Source organism: Alosa sapidissima, chromosome 19 (assembly GCF_018492685.1).
Source record: "Alosa sapidissima isolate fAloSap1 chromosome 19, fAloSap1.pri, whole genome shotgun sequence".
Lineage (NCBI taxonomy): Eukaryota > Metazoa > Chordata > Actinopteri > Clupeiformes > Clupeidae > Alosa > Alosa sapidissima.
In genome coordinates this window covers 18,795,735-18,818,822 of record NC_055975.1, presented here as the reverse complement: position 1 = coordinate 18,818,822, position 23,088 = coordinate 18,795,735, and the positions used below count along the sequence as shown (strand labels likewise).

Sequence of the window (23,088 nt, the reverse complement as noted above, 5' to 3'; positions counted from 1 at the left end):
CTTTTCATTTTACTTTGTTTAGTGCAACTTCCTTCCTGAGTCACAAACTGTTTCCGGCTACTTTTATTTGGCTCACATTCTTTGTAAAGCAGTCTTGCAGCAATGACAAACCATAATAGCAGAAGTTAAATCAGGTGAGTGTATAGTAGTAGATGGATGCTGCTCTCCTTGACTGACGTATTTATTATTCAAGCCTCAATGGGGTGATGGTGTCACGGTAAAAGTGCACCAAGTACTTGCCAAACACTCAAGGCAGTGAGTTTTTGCATGTGTCATCCTTACACACCCTTGCAGTGCAGTTACTAGGTGTGGCATTCGCACACACACACACACACACACAGTCATATCATTCAGGTGAACCCTTTCTAACTATGCTTATCAGCTGTATATTTTCATGAACCTTTTTTTTTTATCTCCAGAGTGATTTATGTTATTCTGTTTCCTCTCTATGGCAACAAATGGTGTGTATTAGAAAGATACAATTCATTGCATTGCTTTCCTTTTTATTGTTTACATTACTTCACAATAGTATGAAATCATTCATAATTGCTCATACTAATTGTTGTTTATCCCACCTGAATATTGAAGTTTAGTGTAATTTTACAGTTGTGTGAGAGGAAAAAATATATCTTGTGGTTAATGTTCTGATGACTTCCAGATCAAAATGTTGCAACTGGAAGACACACAGCGCATTGATAACACAGCTGCAAGACACACAGTGGAGGGCTTTGCCTCACGCTATATAGTGATTCAGCTGGATGTGGCGGGACCCCGGGTCAAAGTCTAAGGGCGTACTCACACTATGGCATCCGTACCGTACCCGAGTACGCTTGAATCCCAAAGTCTGGTTCATTTGACCAGTGTGATCGCTCCATACCGTACCCGTCCACGGGATGCTTATCCGGTACTGTTCGGCTTGTGATTGCGCCTATGCAAAGATTCTCCAGCACAGCAGTTCAACCGTGCCTGGGTACAGTTTGATAGTATGCAGTGTGAGTGCGGACCAAGAACTGGGGAGAACCGTACTCCGGCACGGTAAAAGTGAACCGTGCCCAGTGTGGACACGCCCTGAGGGCACTGCCCATTTGGAGAGGGTCCGAACAACTGTCCGAACAACTTTAAATCTGCTCCTTGGCTGGTGAGTGAGTATGGGGTGTGGTGGGGACATAAGGCCAACAGAGGGGAGGTTTTGAATGTCAGACACTAATTTGTTTTTGTCTGGATTTGTTAGTGCTTGTAACCATGGTTTGGACATTAGGTTAAACATTCAGCTTGGAATGCTTAAAAAAGGAGTTGAGTTACCATGGATCAGGATGTTGTTAAATAAGAACATATTTCAATTAAACAGATGGCTTGCTTCAAATAAAACCCATTTTTCATCAGCACACAAGAGGTTATCTGAATTAAGGATGACTTAACAAAAAACATTATTTATCTTTCCACTTTTCATAAAGTAATAATGTGTGTAATCTGTGTACATTAGAAACCGGTTCATGCTGAACAGGTGACAGGTCATTTGTTATTTTAACTCATCTCTGTCTCATTGAATCTCTGATTTATGACTGAAGCAAACAAACTTGACCACAGAAACCCAATCAGTTCTGTACATCCACTTTAATGGGATAATTAAAAAGACAGTAACACACAGATTTAGCTTTCAGAGCTTTCTATACAAAACAACAGATTATTGCCATGGTCGTCATAAATGGTTAAACTAATGCACATTCGCTTAGTGAGAATGTTTTGTCTTTAGCGGTTTCAGTATTTTCTCTTTCCTGTGCTCTGTTTGGTTTAGCTACATGATAAGGGTGGTTAGCTATTCCTCCTAATAACTCCAGCAGAAAGAGGCCGAGAGCCTTATCAGAAAAACAAACACTATCCATCTTGGTGTGTTATATAACTATTTAACAAGCTGATGTGTCACTCCACGTACATGTGTTCATGATGTACATGCATATAGGCCCCATACACATATACAGTGGACACGTGGAGATCTACAGTAATGATCTAAGACCAGCATGCTGTGTGGATGGCTGTGTTTGACTGAGATCAGTCCCATACAAGGCTCTACCCAAGTGGCTTCTCGCAAGAGCAAAAAGGACATAAAACAGAGGAGTCAAAAGAAAAGAATTTCATTCTAACATAATATTTGCACTAGGAGCAGAACGGAACCCAAAAAGCATGAACTTAGCTAGGAATATTAAACTTTATAAACACCTGAGGGTTCTAATACTAAGTGGTTCTTTAACCACAATACTACCACCTTCTTTTATGCACACTTGTCACAGAGCCTACCAATGTATAAGGTCAGTGTGCCAGGGGAAGAGATTTTATTGTGAAAGATTAGCGACACCAAGGCTACAAGAGCCTCCGTGACGTCAAACACGCTCCACTTACTCACGAGGAGCTGTTTGTCTAGGAAAGCCTGTGGCTTGGACTGGTACAATAAGCAGTCCCAGTATCTACACCTTAAAGGTGAAAGGTATGTGTGTGTGTGTGTGTGTGTGTGTGTGTGTGAGTGTGTGTGGGTGGGGGGGGGGTGTTACAGGGAATGTGAGTATATCAGACCACTAGGACTGGGAAAAGGACACCAATTGGCTAGCGTGGGGGTTAGGTGCTGAAACTCAGTGGCTTTTGACTGGAGGCCTTAAGGTAGTTGTTTTTTTTGTGTTTGTAGTTGAAGGTGGAGGGTGACTGGTTGTGCTGTCTGTGCTGGGTGGGAGGGCGGTGAATGTGGCGAGGGGGGGGGTCGCAGGGGGGAGAGCTGAGCGGACTCAGGGCTGGGTGGCTGTGCTGGGCTCCTTCTCGTAGATGTAGCTGCCAACGCCCCCAGTGTTCACTCCTGCACACAAACATAAACACACATGCAATTTACACATCAAAAAGGTGCCATTTACTGCTATCAACTTTAAATGATTTCACAGTACTAATGTGTGGGTTATTGGTGCATACAACAGTCTATTATGTTAACGTGGAGAACTGTAGACCTAGGAATCTTGTCTTGTGCAAACCTTCCCAAAAGCTAGCACAAAGTATCAGGAACACTGGTCTAAATGAATAAACAGACAGACCGCCAAGTTGGAAACACCCAAACACACATGCGCAGACACACACCATAAACACACATCTGTAAATAGAATTCATTCATATTGTTATTAGGATGCATGACAAATAGTTTAGGGTGCACACAAGCATGGAGACAAATGGACTGGAATGGTATGGAAATTACTATGACTGATTGCTTATGCAAGTGGTCACATCTGAGTAGAAGGCCAGATCAGTGCAACTGATGAATTAAGAGAAGAAACAACTCCCTCTACTGGTGAGTATAAAAGATGCAGATCCTGTCATACCTTTGGGGCCAAACAGCACGGCGTAGCAAGGTTTGTGGCAGTAGGGCTGACCGTCATGCTGTAACACACATGAACAGAAAAATTGGTGTATATTTCATATAAATATTTATAGTTTCTCATACATTTCCTTATTTACTGTCAATTTTTTTCTTTTTATTATTTTCTATCACATCTATCCATTCAATCACTTTCTCCATTACACTCTCCCTCTCTTCCCTCGGTCGCCTACCTCTGCGTGGCTTCCAGCAGACAGGGTCTTACTGCACCTCTCACAGCGTAGGCATGGCCGATGCCAGTCTTTCCCCAGCGATGTCACCTTCTCCGCTGCACACGCACACACACACGCACGCACATACGGTGGTGAGAAACGCAACAACCACTACGAAGATCACATCCTTCTTTCCAATATGAAGATCTCTAGGTTGAGGAAGAGGTTTATGAAACTCACCAAAGTAAACCTTTTTATTGCACCTGGGGCAAAGGTTAGCCTCTCCAGCAAAGGTGGTCATACTGCCAGCTACAGAGAAAGAGGAGATGTTAAGTAAAAAAATATTTATGGATTACCACCACATTATTCAAGATGACAGGACAACCCTAGCACCAAGATTCATGAAAATCAACCTGTCAAACAAACCAATGTGGAAATATCCTTGGCAAAGGTAATTAAAATGAATAAATAAATTACAAAAATAAAACATAACCCTTGCTCTTAAGGCTACTTTTCTCCCACTCCCTCCCACTCACACAGATGGTCGGGAAGTTGCATGACCTCTGGACCAGAAGTGGACATGAGAAATGACTCTGCCAGACCAGCCCTAGAATCCCTGGCGGTCACTTGGTTTAACCCCACAGATCAGTCCTCTCACTGGTTCTTTTAGGCCAGTACCTCCTATCCTCCCCCTAACCTTGGGAGAGGCTTCTGCTGTATTCTTGTGGCGTACAACTAAACAACTAAATCAACAACTAAAACCACTGTATGGGAGCTCACAATATAGCTTATAATACAGATAGTATTACAGAAGTATAAAAACCAGAACAAACAGACTCAAAAACAGCTTCTATCCATGGGCCATTAAAACACTTAACACACACATGAACCAGTTAACCTCTGAGCAATACCTTCCCAGAATAACATCTACAACAAAGTTCAATATCCTTTCATGTGCAATAGACTGTCTCTCCCTTCCAAGTGCCATACTGCACTTTTTAAATTATTTATTTATTATGACACCTTTTTACTGCCCTTGTCTTAAATGTTTTAGTTCTTGCTCTTTAGTTGTGTTTATTGTATTGTTTTTTTTATCTATATGCACTTTATCAGATGTAGCAACCCCAATTTCATTGCATAGGCAACTGTGCAATGACAATAAAGGCTATCTGTCTGTCTGTCTGTCTATAATAGTTACCAATACTACTCATACAATCCCTGAATGTTGGGAGTCCCTGTTGCTTTGGATAAAAACGTTGGCTAAACACCCCTCATAGTACCTTGACCTTCACCTTAACTAACAATAACTATAACATCTATGCATTCTGCCCACCTGGGTGAGCTTGTGGTCAGTGAGTGTACCTTTGGAGGGGCCCTTGGATGGGACAGAGGCCGGTTTGTCCTCTGCTTTGGGGGCGCTCACAGGGCCCGGGGCAGGAGCAGAGTTGTTGTTGGCTGGAGTGTCATACACGTAGGAGCCAGCCCCGCCAATGTTCACACCTACACACACACACACACACACACTTAACATAACTCTCTCCCTCCACTTTGAACCTCTCACATACTCCATGTGAAAAAGAAAGTAGGCTATAGTTTTGGAGATGTTCTTTGTATTGCACTTCTCATCTCATCTGTTCTTTATAACTCATCTACTGGAACAGAGTCTAGCCTTCAATGAATTTGCCTGGAAACAGCATTGCACTGCAGCTGAATACACGGAGGACCCACCAACGCTGAAAAGGCAGCCAGCTTTTAATTGTGTCCATACTGTGCTTAAAAAAGGAGTCCAGCTCTAATAGTGATTTTGCTGACAATAACAGACCATTTATAAGAGCACTCCAGAGGCTCCCTGCTGTGCAGTAAGTGTGCCAAATGACAGGGGCCCTGAGAGAGGCAATTGATTGTTCTTTGTTGCAGCGATCCACTTTAGTCCTCGGCAAATCCAGTAGAGGGCAGCACTGTGCATGATGATTGTCACAGCAAGCCGGGGGTGGGGAGGAATTGTGGTGTTCCATATACATCTACTGTGCCTACATAGGCTGGTGGGAAGCTTTTCAGTTCACATTAAAAATTATTATGTAAGCACAAGGCTGTACCACACACACAGACACAGACACAGACACACAGACACACACACACACACACACACACAGGTCTATAAACTACAAATCTACATAATTATATTAATGCAGGTCCTCACCTTTTGGTCCGAAGAGAGCAGCATAGCATGGCTTGTGGCAATATGGCATTCCATCATGCTGTGGATAAGAGAGTGAGAGAGAGAGTGAGAGAGAGTGTGTGTGTGTGTGAGAGAGAGAAGATAGAGTACCATAAACAAAGACAGAACCGAGGAGTTAGGAACTCCATCCAGTACAGCCTACAGCCACCATTTTACTGCAAATGCAGTAATTATGTAGCTCAATTACAGATTGATCTAAAGTCATTACTAATGCAGTCTTAGACATTACAAATGCAGTAAGGGAAAGTTGAGGGTGTTAACAGAGGCGGTCTATTCTATTCATAGACTGAAAACAATGATTTTCATTTTGCTTCGTTCTGAGCAAAATCATTATTTTTTTGTTCCTGTTCCAGTATTCCAAGGTCTCTCCTCTAAATGGTAACCAGTTAAGAAAACCTTTAAAATTGACATTGCCTTTACAAATTGATTTATGGCCAACAGCCTTAAAGCTTAAATAAAAGCACATTAGATATCAAGGCTAACTGTTAAAAACACTGTGCCTGAATTCAGGTGGGGGGCGAGATTTGAAAATAGGCAATTAGCCTTTATAATATTAGATCTTCAAAAATGTCTGATAGCCTAACTTCATGCACAAAACATGTTCTTGCTTTAAGCCTGGTAAAAAATAGCCTAACCTATGTGTGGTGCTACCAACTGCATGACACTAGGCCTAGATATTTTCCTAGTGTCTCTGGTAGCCTTTGTTATTTCACATACTGTATCAGTAATTTAGGCTACATACTTGGAAAAGGCAATTAGATAGTGCTGGATATGAAAATCCTTTTTATCAACTCATAGTAGGCCTAGCTTATTAAACAGGGGAGACACTGACTGATAAAATTGGTTTTGTTCCCGTTTTCGTTTACGTTCATCCAAATGTTGTGTTTGTTTCTGGTTTTCGATTTCTGTTTTTATACTAATACTCATTCAGACGGCGCTAGGTCTGAAACACATAAGAGCAGCAATGGTGCATTTCCAAAGGCTGCTCATCTCATTGACACAGAGTCCGTGCATTTGCCCAGTCCATGTTGGAAAACACTCTTCCCACTCACACCCCACAAACGGTGGCATAACAACCAAGTCCAAGTTGCTCTTGCACAGTGGCCGCGCTAGCCAAGATACGAGGTGGGCAATAGGCATCAAGCGGATGGAGAAGGAACATGGTGGCACTCTTGCTAACAGCCAGAGCCAGCACAATGGGGGATAGGGAGAGGCTCAAATCAAATCAAAAACAAATAGCCTACATGCCAAGGCACAGAACATGCTGGAATGAATGCCTCATATCATAAACTAGCTGATGTTTGAGTATGTGAGAGTGTGTGAGTGAGAGGGAGAGAAAGAGAAAGAGAGAGAGTGCGAGAGAGAGAGAGAAAGAGAGAGAGAGTGTGTGAGTGTGTGGGTGTGTGTCTGTCTGTGACACTAGCAACCTCCTGCATCAAAGGGCTACAGGAGACAAGCAGAGGCCTGGGAGACTGAGGAGGACAATGGGAGCACATGGAACACAGGCCTAATCACATGAGCAGAGACAGCCTGATGAGAACCTCCTGACCAGCCTCTGATGCCATTGCTGCCGTCAGGACGCCTCTGCAGTACAAAGGATTAGATTACCTCCTCAATCATCCCATGCACGCACAGACACACACACACACACACACACACACACATACAGAGATTCGCACACGCACTCACACACACAGGCACACACGCACGCACACACACACACACACGTGTCACATGTACTCACATACATATATGCACGCACACAACACACAGACAGACAGACATATACCTGGATGAGTGCACACACACACACCAAATACACATACACACATACAGTTTCTGTTTCATTGCTGCCTGCTTATCTCGTCCATTGCCTGTGGTCACTGAGGGTCCAATCCTCCCAAAGCTGATGGTGGCTCTGAGCCGAGTGCAGACCCTTCAGCCAACACCCAAGGCTGATGTGTGATGGCTCTCTTCCTCGGTCTTATACCAGCCAGGCTTATGCAAGCACACACACGTGTGTGTGTGTGTGTGTGTGTGTGTGTGTGTTGTAGGGGGGGAGTGTGCTGGTTCTTTTAAGAGCACACAGTGAGGATTAGATATTCCAGCCCACTCAGTTCCCAGCTTCTCCTTTTCCATACAGCCCCCACATACTGCGCACACACACACACACACACACACACACACACACACACACACACACACACACACACATAGGACTAGTCTATTTGCCATACCTTCCCTCTCCTCCTCTGTCCTAAAAGCAGCTACATGCTGCAGTGAGGATCCTCACCATGCAACAGGGATGATCATCGGGATGATCTTAGGATTTTTTTTTTGCCTAATCAGAGATGAAGTGTTTGTGTATGTGTGTGTGTGTGTGTTTGTGTGTGTGTGTGTGTGTGTGTATGTGTGTGTGAGTGTGTATCTCTGTGTGTGTGTGTGTATCTGTGTGTGAATTTTGCCCACTCTGTAAAGCACCACAGGCTGATCCGTACAAACAGGGCCTCCATCTGGCCATTCTCAGGGCCATCAGAGCTCAACCAAGACTGTGTGTGTACACACACACACACACACACACACACACACACACACACACACACAGTAGTCACCTCATGGAGAAGAGAAGGGGTCTAGGACACCACTATGAACCATATTCAGACAGTGTCTTAAACTGTGTCGCCTTGATCATAACAATCATAAACACAAATGACTATGTGTAATGGAAGGGGTGTATGTATATGTGTGATGTTTTATTTTGGGATCAAATTCCAATTTATTTGTAGGACGCACTGTTCTGAAACCATATTTCTGCTGATTGTATTTCATTTTGAGTCTCATGTACTCTTGTTCGAGAGCCCAGAAATATAATATGGACCCATGTGAGCTACGTGTCCTTAAAAATGAGTATCTGAACGCATTTGCCAATTGGATACAAATAAAGAAAATCTGATTGGACATGTAAAATTGTGCTCTAATACAGTTAAATGATGATTCAATAAAGAACCCTGTGGATCCAGAGAGACTTGGGCTCAGATTAATGCATTGTGTTTTTATCACTAAAGAGGGGTCCTTTGTGCCCTCAATTGTGCCTGTCCAACATAATGACAAAATGGCACACACAGTACACTTGTGTGCTCCAGCACACTGCCATGCCCCAGTTACAGTGCCATGTGCCATATGGCACGAGGGTTGGCGCCTGGCGATTAATTCTTCAAATAAAAGGCACCATGCCTGCCCTGAGCTCCGTACCCGGGCACACAATGTGTCATTATATCAATACGCGTCTCTGCCCTGGGACCGTCCCTCGGAGACCACAATGAGCACAAAAGAGCTAACGCCACAAGCCCACAGACAGCCTGACTGAGTCCACTCGGAGCTGGCTTCCAATTTGGTCACACCATTGTTGGAACTCATTCAATTTTCCCATAAGTCAATGTTTCTGTAACTTAGTGGTGGAAGATACTAACTAACAGGTCATAAGGGTGACACTAAAGGAGCACACATACAGATTTAACATTATATCTCTGCAATACTGTTAATGGGTTTGGATACAAGTGTCTGCTAAATGACTTAAAGTAAATGTATAACAGGGAAAATATATCTGTCCATATTCATGAGACATTGCAACAACATTATATGGCTACACTTCTAAGTATAGGACTGATTTCCTTAGGGATTATCTGTAACCCTGAAGCTGTAGTGTTTGTTTGAGAAATCAGGCCACTAGAAATCACTGGAGATCTACAATCCAAGATGGACTTCAAATGAGTTATATGGTAATTTGATTAAGATTGTTGGGGTCACTGAGAGGCGGCATCCAGTTTTATGTTATGTTTTAGATCGATTAACAGATCTTGTTTGTGTTCCCTGCTAGGTACAGAAGATCATCATCAGAGGCCCTGTAAGGCAATGTGCATGGTGACAAGGAGGATCCGTTCAAAGTCTTCAAAGAACTAAAATAAATAATATTGTTTTCAATGTCACTAGACTTCATGTTTTCAGTCAGGTAAGAGCATGTCATGAATGAAATGTCTTATAAGAGATGGAACACAATGATAAATGGTAATGTTGCTTCTCTGACTTACCTCAGCGTGGCCCCCTGCTGTCAGGATCTTGTTACAGCGCTCACACTTCAGACAGAGCTTGTGCCAGTCCTTTCCCAGGGATGTCACTTTCTCAGCTGGGTTCAGGAGATGAGGAGGAAGAAGACGAGGAGGGGGGAGCAAACATGAGAAAGAACGACAAGAGGAAGAGACAACACGATTAGATAAAGTACACAAACACAAACCATGCCTGCGTGAACACTTCCATCTTTTCTTATGGTCCGGTCAGCGAGTGTGTACTTTGGAACAAGCCACTTCCCCAGGCCTCCCTGCTGTGACCGGTGTAGAGAAAGGGAGGTGGTGGACAGAGCTCCAGGGGTTGGCGTTGCAGTGCTACAGCCCAGAGCTTCTCAACTCACTCAATCCCTTCTCAGTAGGCCCCTGTCCTGAATATTAAATCCAATCTGCTTTGATTTCATCTGATCTGTGGAGGTCCTTTGGGGGTCCTCTTAAGCAGATATAACGATAGAATGGATGCTGATTGCTGAATCTTACTTGGTGAATGGTAAATGCTAAGGCTGGACTGTGCATACATGTGCTCATCATAATGTGTTATGCTGCCCTGTTCCTCTCAAATCCTTGAACATCTGGACGATTGCCAACCACAAACATGTGCGCATGCACAAGCACACACACACACACACACAGACACACACAAAAGCCATTCAACGTCCTCCAGCATTCCTTTACCCTAATCACATTCCAAAGCCTATTTTGCCTCATTCTGACCACCATGAGTGTGAGGTCATTTCCTCAGAGTGAGGGTACTAATTATACCCGTTCCTACTATAATACCCCCCCTGTTTCTCTACTAAGACAATGCAGAATATGGTCTGGTCAACATTCTGGCAGCCCCCCAGGAGAGGAAACACCTTTTCTTATCACCACTGGCCACAATTGTCCAGAAAGCAGACTGTGTTTCCTGTTTATTTTCCTTCCTCTTCTTTGTCCGTTCCTACGGCCTCCATCAAGGGAATACTTTGATTTCAAATCATGCTCTCTCCCTCCACACATACCAAAGAAGGAAAGCCCTTAACGGCTTAAGGTTATGCGTTCTGAATGTTTCTGCAACGCTCTGGAAACGTTTCCGCCTGGCCCCTGACGCCACCACGGCCTGTTTACTTCTGCGGGTGGTGTAGCGTGATTTATCGGCGTTCCATAACGCGTGGGTGACGATCATTATTTGACCTGGCCGCCACTAGATGCCAACTCTGAGCTCACTGGACAGAGTGACCTCACTGCGAGACTGTGCACTGCGGCAGCGTGCTGTAGAGACAATAGTATTACGTGGTCTGCTCCCTATACCAACCTGCCCATTTTCAATTTCAAGCAATGATGTCACTTCTGCTCACAGAGGCCTCTGAGCTCTTGGGACACACTGGCCGTGCATGCCTATGGGGATCCCTGAAGCTGCACTTTGTCTGAATGGATCTCAAGGAGAGTCTTTTGTCCTCTCACACCCCCTACAATGCAGCAGCAAACTGTATTCACTGTACGCACACAGAATGTGCTAGAATATGATAGGACACAAAGCACGAGCACTCATGCGTCCAGTGAGAAATTGTTCTGGTAAATCACACTGATCTACACACAAACTGATTAACGCCTGGGCATCCCCTCCAAGGGTGTTCCTTTGTGTTTGGCCGTGTTTACACAGCAATGGAACAAGTTCTTTGTGTTGAAGTGAGACAGTGAGACAGTTAGGACATCCATGCATTTGCAGTTCTCACACTGAAATAAAGCAATTATGAACCACAAAATTGTGTGTGTTTTTGTTTTTAATTGCTTTCCCAGTTGCATTTACATTTTGCAATCGGATACTCCAAGGATGGCCCAAACATTGCTTCTGCTTCTTAACTCAATACAACAGACCTATTGAGATAGCAGTGTTGACTGAGTCTGGTGCATCAAGGTCAGGCAAGGTGATTCCCCTGTCCTCTCCAGAGGTGAGAGACCTCAACAACACAGCATAAATTATACAGTCAGTCATCTCTAAGTACAGAGAGAGGAATATGCACACCTGATTGCAGCTTATCCATTTATGCTGGGTGTTTAGTAGTTGAGGTTAGAGCTGTGATGGAATGGTAAGCTCTTTATCCTCTGTGATGTCAACAGCACAGAGAACAGGTAAAGACAAATACTCTGTTGGAATTTTTCATTTTTAGACAGTTCTGACCGATAGGACATTCTCTTCCACACTTTTACAAACAAGACAACATTTCACAAAAAACTCACTCCAAGCTGTAAACCAAAGCTAGCATGAAAAAGGAACCTCGCAAGAACAACAAATGTCCCAGTATTTTTAGGTCTCTTAGGAGACTATTCTCTTATTCTCCCATGCGAGTCATAACCTATGCATCATACCTCAAGATCCTTCCTACATAGCTTCCCAGCCATTCCTTGACTCTCATGTCATGCATGTGGATTCTCTGGCTAATAATTACTGTGCTCTAACTTTTTTGTCAAGCTGAATGAAAAGGGAACCCCACTGGTCAGGATTCCTGTGTTTCTCAAGAACCAACATGACTTCTACAACCTGCTGTCATATAGTATAGCACATATACTGGCCTCAACCATACTGGGCCCCCTCTGTGATGGCTGATCATGGTTTATGGTACATAAACCATGATCAGGTAATGGTATTATGTCTATCATGGTTAACCCTTAAAGGAGTACCGTCACACCGGTGTGACGGGAATGTTGAGAAATGAACATTCTAAAGAATATCTGGGTTCATTGAATTCAACATAGAATTTTAGAACCTTCAATTGTTGCGGAACTTAGAATGTTCAAAAACCTACAGCTTTAAGGGTTAAGGGTTAATAGAGAAAGGAGTGGAAGGAAAACTACACAGCTAGGGGTGGACCACTAATGTTCAGGGTTCCATAATCTGTCCGGGCAGAGAGTGATATATTGTCTGCTTCCCTCTACTCCAACTCAGTAAAGTAAACATCCTCATTAGCTGATTACACCATGTTCTGTAGGCCTACAGTCAAACCAACAGAGTCACTAACGCTCTCGTTACCCCTCAGTGTCATTTCTCTGTGTTATTTCACAGTTTCCCTCAGTCGGTGTAATTGTCTGCATGAATTTGTAATTAGACAGCCATTAGAGAAGGAAGCATTAATGGGTAATTTGGTATGAAGTCAGAGAGTCTGTCAGATTGTGCGCACTGTGGTGCAATTACTGATGGATAGTTATCCACCATAATGAAGCAGCACCCACACAACAACCTGCCAGAGTCGCAGAGCGCAAGATAATGTTTGAGGGGAATAATCCAAATGAGAGACAAACAAACAATTATCTTAAAGTTCTTAATAGGTTCGGATTGGGTTAATTACCACAAACTAACAGTTTGATAAAGTTGATAGCTTGAGGATGCTGAGAGGTTATGGCTTGAAATTTCTGCACACTAGGAGCTTAATTGTCTGATGATGAATGTAATGAGGAAGGCTTAGCGGATATTAGATTGACGTCAGTACTAAAGTTTAAAGCTCATCTTTAACTTGATCAATTCTAAAAATGGAACTCTGGTACAGGCATATCAGAAAATAAATGTTACTCTAGCTAATTTTCTGTGAGAAAGGTTATAAAAACATGTTGTTACTAAATGTTAGTGTGATTTAGCTACTGCAATGTTAAAATGGTATTTCTCCTGTGTGGATCCTCCGGTTTACTCTCCTCAAAGAAGGCCTTTCCACACTCAGTACAATGATGGGCTCATCTGGAGGAAAAGAGTCTTTGTGGCCATATTCTCTTAAATCAGATTCTTACTCCTGTTTCATTTCTTCTTTGACATTTCTTCTTTGCAGTTAAAGGTTGATGTTGTGTGTTTCAGTCTTACGGTCATGATCTACTCTGAGGTTTTCTTTTACTTTCTCTACTGCAAACATATACTCACTGGCATAGGCAGGGCAATATTATTCCAGACTCCAGTTCTGTATACATGAGTTCAAACTATCACTGTGTGTGTAATCTATACTAGATTAATACATATCCATCTGTTCCAGCCTGCAAGTTAGAGACATCACTCCCACCCCCGACTCTAAACACACACACACACTCACACACACACACACACACACACACACACACACGTAAGAGACACACTCAAACACACAGCACTATTACATTCATAGTATGCCATGTTTATTTTTTCTGACAGTTGAGCAGTGCCACGACGAAGTGAAAATTATGGCACGTTCCACTGGCCACACACCTGAGCCCAAATCTCTCAGACACAGACATACACACACAAAGTAGTACACACTGCAAAGAGAAATAAAGACGTGTGCACACACACACACACAGACACACACAGACAGACACACACAGCTGCGGCTCTACAGAAAATAGAAGACGCATGCGCACACACACACATACACACACACACACACACACACACACACACCATCCAGCAGGAAAGCACTGTGTGTTCATTTCCATTGCGCTCTGCTCCATTGTCATTCTAAAAATATCCCTCTCCACGTCCTCCGGCCAAACAGTAGTTTTTTACGCTCTGCTTTAACCAACACAGCGGCGCTCTGTGTCCACGGGAGAGGAGACTCGCAGACGGTAATGACCCAAACCCTGACTCTGCTGCCGCCGCTGGCCCCTTTCCTCCCCCTCTGTTTTGATTTCCCTTTTTCTTTAAACTCCCAAAGTCATCTATTTCCCCCTAGCCAAAAGCGATAATCGTGTTGAACAAACTGACACACAGTCTGACCTTGCAGAGTCCAGCAAAAGCTCCAGCGGCCGGCTCCTGCTTAGCTGTGAAGCGGGAGACCGCGGGAGTGCGCGGCTCCTGAATAGGGGCTATGATTGGGATTGATTGCACGCGGGGATGGCCAGTACAGTGCGGCTAAGCTCTGCTCTACTGTAAGTGCTGATGCACAGAATGCACAGGCTGTGCAGCCGGTCAATGAGCCGTGTAAATGGGGGTTGGAGCACTTGGAGACACACGCACACACACATACATACACGCTTACTCTCGCTCTCTCTCTCACACACACACTTACTCTCGCTCTCTCATACACATGCACACACACTCACATAGACTCTCTCTCTCTCTCACACACACACACACACACACATGCACACACACACTCTCTCTCTCACACACACACACACACACACACATGCACACACACACTCTCTCTCTCACACACACACACACACACACACACACACACACACACACACACACACACACACACACACACAAACACAATAATTTGTGCACTGTGTCTTTAGTTCCAGACTTTCTGACCAACGATCTTTCGGGGCGAGATCAGCCTATGGCTTAAATAACAGACGTGCTGTGTCTTTGTTTTTAAAGTGTGGATACAAGTCTTACTAGTAGGTCTTCATTCCAAGCCATAATGCATCACAAACGCTAACATGCTGGGAGTTGCAGTGTGGATCAGGTTGAGAAAGGCACAGGCACACGTTCGGCCTGAAAAGTGTGGGAACACTCCAGCGATCACAGGAAAGATTTCTCCTGGCCATCAAGTGTGTGTATGTGTGTATGTGTGTGTTTGTCCTGCCTGCGGATAACAGAAACATGTTAAATTTGTCAAGTGTGTGTGATGCCCAATAGCCAGTCAGCTTTTGTGGGACAGTGGGTCATGGATCGTTGCACAGATCATGGCGAAATGATGATCAATATTTTCATTAGAGCAGAGGAGATTAAGTAAATATCTGTGTTAGTGGATACGGTGCTCAGGGACGAGGGGAGAGCTGTGTACAGGGCCGGGTCCCCACTACGAGTGTCCAACCCAAACACAAGAGACCCAAAATAGACACCACAAATAATGATGAGACTTTACGGTGCAATGACTATGTGAGTGTGTGTGTGTGTGTGTGTGTGTGTGCTTGTGTGTGTGTGTGTGTGTGGAGGAGTGTGTCAGTGTGTCCAACACATCACAATCTGACGCAATTATGGTGCAAACTGGGTGAGATGACTATGACTGTGTGTGTGTGTGTGTGTATGTGTGTGTGTTTTCCCAGACAAGGCGAGGTTTCCTCTCTCTTTTCCAAATTAAGCAAAGTTCTCACCACATGTCTGTGAGGAGTGGGAGTGGGTGTGTGTGTGTGTGTGTGTGTGTTTGTCAGAGACAGAGCACTGGACAGGTCACTTGTGACAAAGCCTCACATGGTTAGACTAAAACGGCTCTTTGTCACACTCCTCATCTGGCGTTGCCTGCCTCTTACACCTTTCATAACAGTGCAATGTGTTTGTCTTTCAGTGTGACTGCATACGTTACTCATAGGGTGGGATGATGACCTATTGCATGCCTTATCTTCATGGCAATATTTGTCCATCAATACCAGTGAAATTATTCACTAGTATGAAGTCACCCTGAATCACCTATTGAAAGAAATTAATATTTGCAAAAATGTCTTCAGCCTTACACTCCTTTTTTTATACACACTTTTAGGCTTCAGCTCTGTCAACGTTGCCAGGAGCCTCTGCCACATTTACGAATGAGAGGGAAAAAACTATGTAAGAGCCTATTTTGGGGATATAAATAATGAACGTGTTCAGTGAAGACTGAGACCTACTGGAATTAGAGTCTATTTTGGGGAGCAGCGCCTGAAATATGCATTTTATTACATCATAGGCTTCTGACTACTGAGCTCTGCAAAGGGCCAGTGGGGAGGAACCGTCTCTGTCTATGAGCCACAGCAAAGGATGCTCATGAGCCGTGGCAGGAATGGACAGCCCTGGACGGAGATCGAGAGAATGAAGGAGGGAGGAGAAGAAGAGGGGGAGAGACAAGAGAGGGGGCTGGGGAGAGACAGACCCCTTATTCACAGTTTTGTTCACCACCTCACACGGGCTTTCAGGTTATGCAATGGCACAGGAGAGGTGCCACCGACTGAAGAAATAATATTACATAACACACACAGACACACAGACACACACACACACACACATGGAGGAGTTGCCAAGTGCAGTGAAAAAAAAGTTCTATAATGGCACAATTTACATATGTGATTTTGAATGTGCTAAATCCGTAAACAACAGAGACGTGTGCATAAAATCAAACGTCTTCTAAAAGGGCACGTGTGTGTACGTGTGCCAGTGTGTGTGTGTGTGTGTGTGTGTGTGTGTATGAGAGTAAGAGAGAGAAAAGCAAATGAGAAAATAAGAGAGTATGGTCTGTCACATTTCCACTCTCCTGCATGCGTGGTTAGCTGTAATGACAGGGAGTGTCCTCTACAATCTCTAATTCTCTCTCCCCTGCACTTTCCCTTTTTCTACTCCTCCTTTAGTTCCTTCTCCTCCTTCAGTCTCTACCTCTCTTTCCTTCTCCTCTCTACATCCCTCTTTCATTCATTTACAGGGCATCATGCTCTTTCCATATACGTATAGTATTGCGTGGTGACGCATGTGGCACTCCCTCAACTCTCCTAAGAGACCTGTAACAAACTCTTCACTTGCTTGTTTTCAGGAAGTCACAGGATATAGCGCATGTCTTATGATGCAAAATCTTTTGAATCGTTTTATATATTCTGCTTTCTGTGAGCACATGCTGTTGTCGCTCCCACTGTTCCTTTTTATTGCGTTAGAAGCGCATTCTAAACTCTACGTTGAGTCTTGGTTCTAAGATTTGGCTAGTGAACACTCCCAAGACTTCTGTGGGGAAGAACTGGATTGATGTGAGATGCCCAAAAGCTTTTTCCCTTGGTATATCATCCAAGGTTTTGGATACTACAGGTGCCAAGGGCTTTTATTGTCTTCTTTGGATACAGTATGGTGACTTGTTTGTATATACTGATTGTGTTGACAATGATTATGTAGACAAATGCACTTTGGAAAAGATATCTGTGCAGGAGGACTATATTCTAGTCAGTACTGATCAGTCAGCAAAGATGTGACCATTGTTCTCTTCTTGGCAGATCAGCATGTGATGTTTGTTCCCAAGTCAGGAAAACCCAGCCCTCAAAACATTACCCAACAATTACATTGCAGACACACATTTCTTACAGGCCCAAACTGATAGGTAATGCCCTGTCTGGACCTGGTCAATGTCCTATTGAGTTTTGCATCGGTCACTGTGGTCTGGCACATTGCATCAATAGCTTATCTGTTTAGGCACAGATTTCAGAGACTTTACTTTAGATGTTAAATCACTTGTTTTTCTGAGTCAGTATGTTCTAGGGATTCTTCTGTCAGAGAGAGATACCAGTAGGATGCAACTGACTCACACTTCTGAAAAAAGAGTTCTGTTTGTGGTGAGGTAATTGAAATGAAACATTAATTTCATTGGGTCATAGAAATTCCCTTATTGTGGGTTGTTACAGAATAATATTCCATTCCACATTGAAAGGCTTCCTGAAACTTTGGAATTCATTGTATGAATGCTACTTTACAGATGAAACAGAAGAGTGACTAAAGGGTTGGAAGTGAAAATATAGCAAATAAATTATATATCCCTGATGACTAAGAAATGACCAATATGAACAATTAAATGAATGAGGTTAAGAGCAGCCGAGTTCAAATGTCCAATTCCAAACCGATTATAGTGCAAAGTTCTCTGCCTTTATATGGAATGGAGCGTTGGGATTTTCTCTCTTAATTTGTATTCTATGACGGCTACTGAGGGCCGTCTCCCTCTCGGTATCCCAGCAACCCTCGGACCCTCCAGCCTCAGTCCCATGGCTCGGTGGCCCCTCTGTCCCCCCTGAGTTTCCAAAATAACAGGAATCCACATTCCTGTGTCCTACAAAAGCCACGTCAGCCAAAGTATTAGCCTTCCCGTACACACTCCCACACTTGGAGGCCATACGCTATCTTATGCTACCGACATCCCCATACCACTGAGTAAACAAAACAGTTGCACACACTCTCCCAAGCATTCTCCCAAGCATCTCCAAGCACTGCTCTATCCCAACTCTTTGCCTTTAAACACATACAGTAATGACATGATGCTATGCTAGCCTGTGTTTACACTTTATAGCGGTGTAATTGGAGCCCCATGTGGTGCACTGTGTGCACTGAGAGCACACCATGAGCAGGGAGAGACCAATCCAATTCGGATGGAGCAGTCAATGCTGGCTGCCTTTTCTCTTTGTGTAAATATCTAAACTGGATGTATTGATGTTATTTTCGAATGGTTGACAAAAGTTATGTATGTTTTTTTTTTTTTGTCTTTAGGTCAAAAGGGAATACTAGTTGATTGACTCCATTTGACTTCAATCAATCTTGCATGGGTGGAAATACGCACAAAATGTGCTACCAGCTGTTCAGTAACAGATTAAGTGGAAAGTTTTAAAAAATGGAGCCTTTGAGCCAAATATGGGGTCTAGACAACGCCTCACCACTTCCTATTGCCAGGCTTTAAAACAGGATGTTGGTGAGGAAATTTCTGGGGAGTGATGAAGAACAGAGATTCCTGATACCCACGAATGCAGCTGGCGATGTCAGTCTGTGTGCTATTCAATGCAATACAGTGAAATATCTAGTAAGAGAGGCACAAAATCAATATCTGCAAAATCAATTCTTTAATAAAGTAGGATACAGTAGTTCCTGAACGTGAGCCTGCATTTTTGTAGTTTGGCATGCCTTGCTCTCTCTCTACATCTCTCTCTCTCTCACATTCTCGCAAAACATACAGTGGTAAACCAACACACAGCACCACACCTACTCTACCCCCTCCATACAGCTGCCACACAGTTTCACACCACAACTCCAGCTACAACAGCACAACCCCAACACAACAGTTGGCGATCCGCTGATTTATTCATAGGCCTATCAATCTGTCCACCACATATGGGGCAAGAGACATGATAAGAGCAAGTGGACAGCGGCGAGTCTGATGACATTAGCCCCTGCGCTACGTGACATAAGGGAGTTAAAGAGGCGCTTTTAATCCCTTTGGCCCGTTGTTGATGTTTACACTGATGTTTTGAAGGAGGAAATGTAATCTGTAGCCAAGCTGGAGGCCACCTCTGCTCTGCTCTGCCATGACTGCTTGAGGAGGAAGACTCCATGACTGGAGGAGGAGGAAGAGGTCGCCTGTCTCTCTGGCTGTGCGATGAGCAGCTGCGATGGGGCTGCATGCGCGCAGCAACGGCGCTCGCTTACGTAACCGCCAGCATCCTCTTGTCCGCCTCGCTGGTTCTTTTCAGCGACCCCCTTCTACACTATGACTTTATTGGTTGTTCCGAGTTATTGCCCCTGGATGCAGAAATGCCACTCAGAACAGAGCACACAATGCCAGTGTGATATGTCAACATCAGAAACACACACACACTCTCACTCTCACACGCACACACTATTGACCTATTGCTTCAAAAAGATGTGCAAACACCATGAAGGGCTGAGTTCATCATCATACTATATATAGCCTTTGAAATGGAGTCAAGAGCGAGAGTAAAGGAGATGAGACAGGGCAGTAATTCCCTGTTAACTGCTCAGTAAATAAGAAAATAAACACAACACTCAAACTTCACTTCCAGACACAAACACAAACACACTCACACCCAAACTGGCGCATGTGGTCTCTCTGGGGGAAGGAATCTCTCATCCCCGTGAGACGGCACCAAACTCTCATAACACAATGTCATGCCATAAGGGGAACCTTTTCCAAATCCATCACCGAGAGGACATACTTCTCGCCACACCTCACTGACTAACACACAGGGAGCCTTGTTTCAGTAGGATTACTCTTGACATTGATTTGTGCAGGTTAACATGTATGATAACCAAAATTAGATTGATTAATGCTTGAATGCGTGTGGTCATGGTGCTTCCAGAATGACTTTCACTGTTGGTTAATTAGCCAGCATTCCTTTGTCCTTACAAAGCCTGTCTATGTCTGAAGGCTTTACAAGACATCAAAGCCATTCATAAAAGAAACTAATGAGAGTGACCCAAAGGGTCACAACATCAGCCAAACAAGAAGTGATTTATTGTATTAGCCATACAAAATGTGATTAGTTAAGTTTATTACTTAACTTAATAAGATAATGTGCTAATATATTGAGGACATTCATTAATTCACATTCATTCAGGAATTCTGGGTAGATTTAGGCCTTTTAATAAAACTAACATCTAGAATAATAAAGGTTCATAATCAGTCAAATGAAATACAAAAGCTGTGGAGTTAATTAACAATATCTGGCTATGGCATGGAATAATGACCCCTGTAGTGTATTAACAAAAACAAACAGCTTTATTATTGTTTTTTTATGCCTACTTATTTTAATGCCTAACTCCTACATCTCGTTATAGCATATCTATGATCCAAATATAAGCCCATTAACAACCGATCACATTCGAACAATTCCATGCAGACCAAATTATGGCAACTTCAGCCTGACTGTTTTGACTGACTGTATTGCGTTTCTATATTTGTTCATGCAGCTTGTAGCTACAATACAAAAAAAAGAGTTAAATAAAAGGAAATATCCAATCTCTGAGTTAATGCAGAAATCAGACAAACATCGACCGAAGAGACAACGTAAACAATCAGTGCGGTCATATATACCATTCACAACATGTGGCTGGCTTCAAAACACAACAAAAGCCTCAACATCATTTGATGAATATGAATTCACTTACCAAAATACACAGTCTTGTCGCACTTGGGACACTTTGAAGCCATGTTGATCTGATGAGTAAACGTCGCGTGGAGGACACAATGTTTCGTGTGGTTGGCGGTCCCCTTTCCCCAGCGGCTTTCCCTGATGAAGTTCCTCTTTGAAAACCGGGAGCATCCTTTCTCTCCATGCACCGCGCTTATTTAGGCCCGCGTAACCCCGCCTCCTGCAGGCCGTGCCTCTGACGATCACCCCGCCTCTCTCTCCCTTTGGTTTAGGACCCGGTCAGTCATCCACAACACGACCACGTCCCGTACAACTACGGATGTCAGATTTGAATTAACATGGTTCATCGTTCAACTTCTAACCACCATCTAACTAACGACAGTTTCCCAAAACTGTCAGACTCGGACCAACATGTAAGTTTGTAAGTTTGAACCAAGATAGTTTCCTCCACACTACAGAGTAGGCTACAGACCAGGCGCGCTCTCTCTTTTACGCGCGCGTTTCCATTTTCCACTCTTTAAGTGGAACGTGAATGTCAGGACATACAATGGTCCCATTCAGTGTGCGCATCAAAAGAGGTTCTTCAGCACATGTTGGTGGACCGTTACAATTTAAAATGTCTCTGAATGACGTCTGAAGGTTACAGCTGTATTCTAGAGAGGAGAAAAGATCAGCCAAAAATAAATGGACTGTTTCTCAGGGCTGGCACATTCAAATTGGACTTTTTTGACATCAGTGCATCACTTTTGGCAAAAGTCACAACACTGTAAAAAAACAAACTTTTTCCATTCAAACTCAAGTACTTTTTTTCTCCTTTTTTAGTTTATATTCACATTTTATCCCAACCTAACCGACTAATTGTGTGACATCAGTTCCTTGTATCTGTATGCGTCTGTCCGTGACAGAAAGATGGAGAGATAGGAGTCATTAAACCATTCTTTAGCTTGCTGTTCACATCAGTCCGATATACGGGTCAGAAGTTCCCAAGCAGTAAACTAACATCCTTGTCTAGTTATATCATCCGTTAGAAATGTGTGAACTTCCTATTGATTAACTCATATATTTCTCTTAGGGTCTCTTATCGCTTAAGTCATTGTTTGTGGCAAGTGGCTTTTGGAAACACTCTCTGTACAGCCATGGGTCCCTTACTTCCTTCTGTTTTCAATAATGACATTGCTGGCATCTCACGGGTGAAGATAAAATTCTGACACATGCAGAAGTTACACACTTTCATTAACCCAAAAGGGTCCAGGCTTTCTTCCACGCCTAGGTAAATATCTGACAGAGAGAGATACCCTTTTCCCATCAATGTGTTTGAGAACCACTCTGTGTGAGTTGCTGTTCTTGCAGCTTTGCTCAGCTGCATTGCATGAACTGTGCGCAGTGGGAGGAGACAAAACTAGTCAGCAAAAGACAGCATGTAGAGGGCAGGGAGGTATAAGCTATAAGGTACAGGGGTATATAGGGCCTTGAGGGGAAACAGACCGAAAAAAAAAATGAGCTGGCATTTAAAAGGCTGTTGAGGAAAGATTGAAAAGACATCATTATCATGGTTGCAATCCAAGAGTGTAAAAGGCTGTTGAGACGTTCGACACAAAAGCGTGTCATGCAAAACCCTATTTCACA

General features: G+C 43.5%; 1 protein-coding gene across 2 annotated transcripts in view; it reads right to left on the bottom strand.

The window, feature by feature from the left end:
• Positions 1-1,595: 1,595 nt before the first annotated feature.
• The window catches only part of crip2 (cysteine-rich protein 2), a 33,039-nt gene continuing 11,546 nt past the window's right edge, over positions 1,596-23,088 (bottom strand). Inside the window, exons 1-8 of one of the 2 annotated variants that reach the window (XM_042071704.1) lie at positions 21,479-21,668; positions 9,889-9,983; positions 5,762-5,819; positions 4,924-5,061; positions 3,802-3,870; positions 3,583-3,677; positions 3,354-3,411; positions 1,596-2,842 (exon numbers count right to left, since the gene is read on the bottom strand). In XM_042071704.1, coding sequence (XP_041927638.1) covers positions 2,775-2,842; positions 3,354-3,411; positions 3,583-3,677; positions 3,802-3,870; positions 4,924-5,061; positions 5,762-5,819; positions 9,889-9,983; positions 21,479-21,521 — 624 coding nt within the window. In that variant the 5' untranslated portion in view covers positions 21,522-21,668 and the 3' untranslated portion in view covers positions 1,596-2,774. Of the gene's footprint in view, positions 2,843-3,353; positions 3,412-3,582; positions 3,678-3,801; positions 3,871-4,923; positions 5,062-5,761; positions 5,820-9,888; positions 9,984-21,478; positions 21,669-23,088 lie in introns of those variants that run through there. The other variant, XM_042071705.1, reaches the window with a different exon arrangement.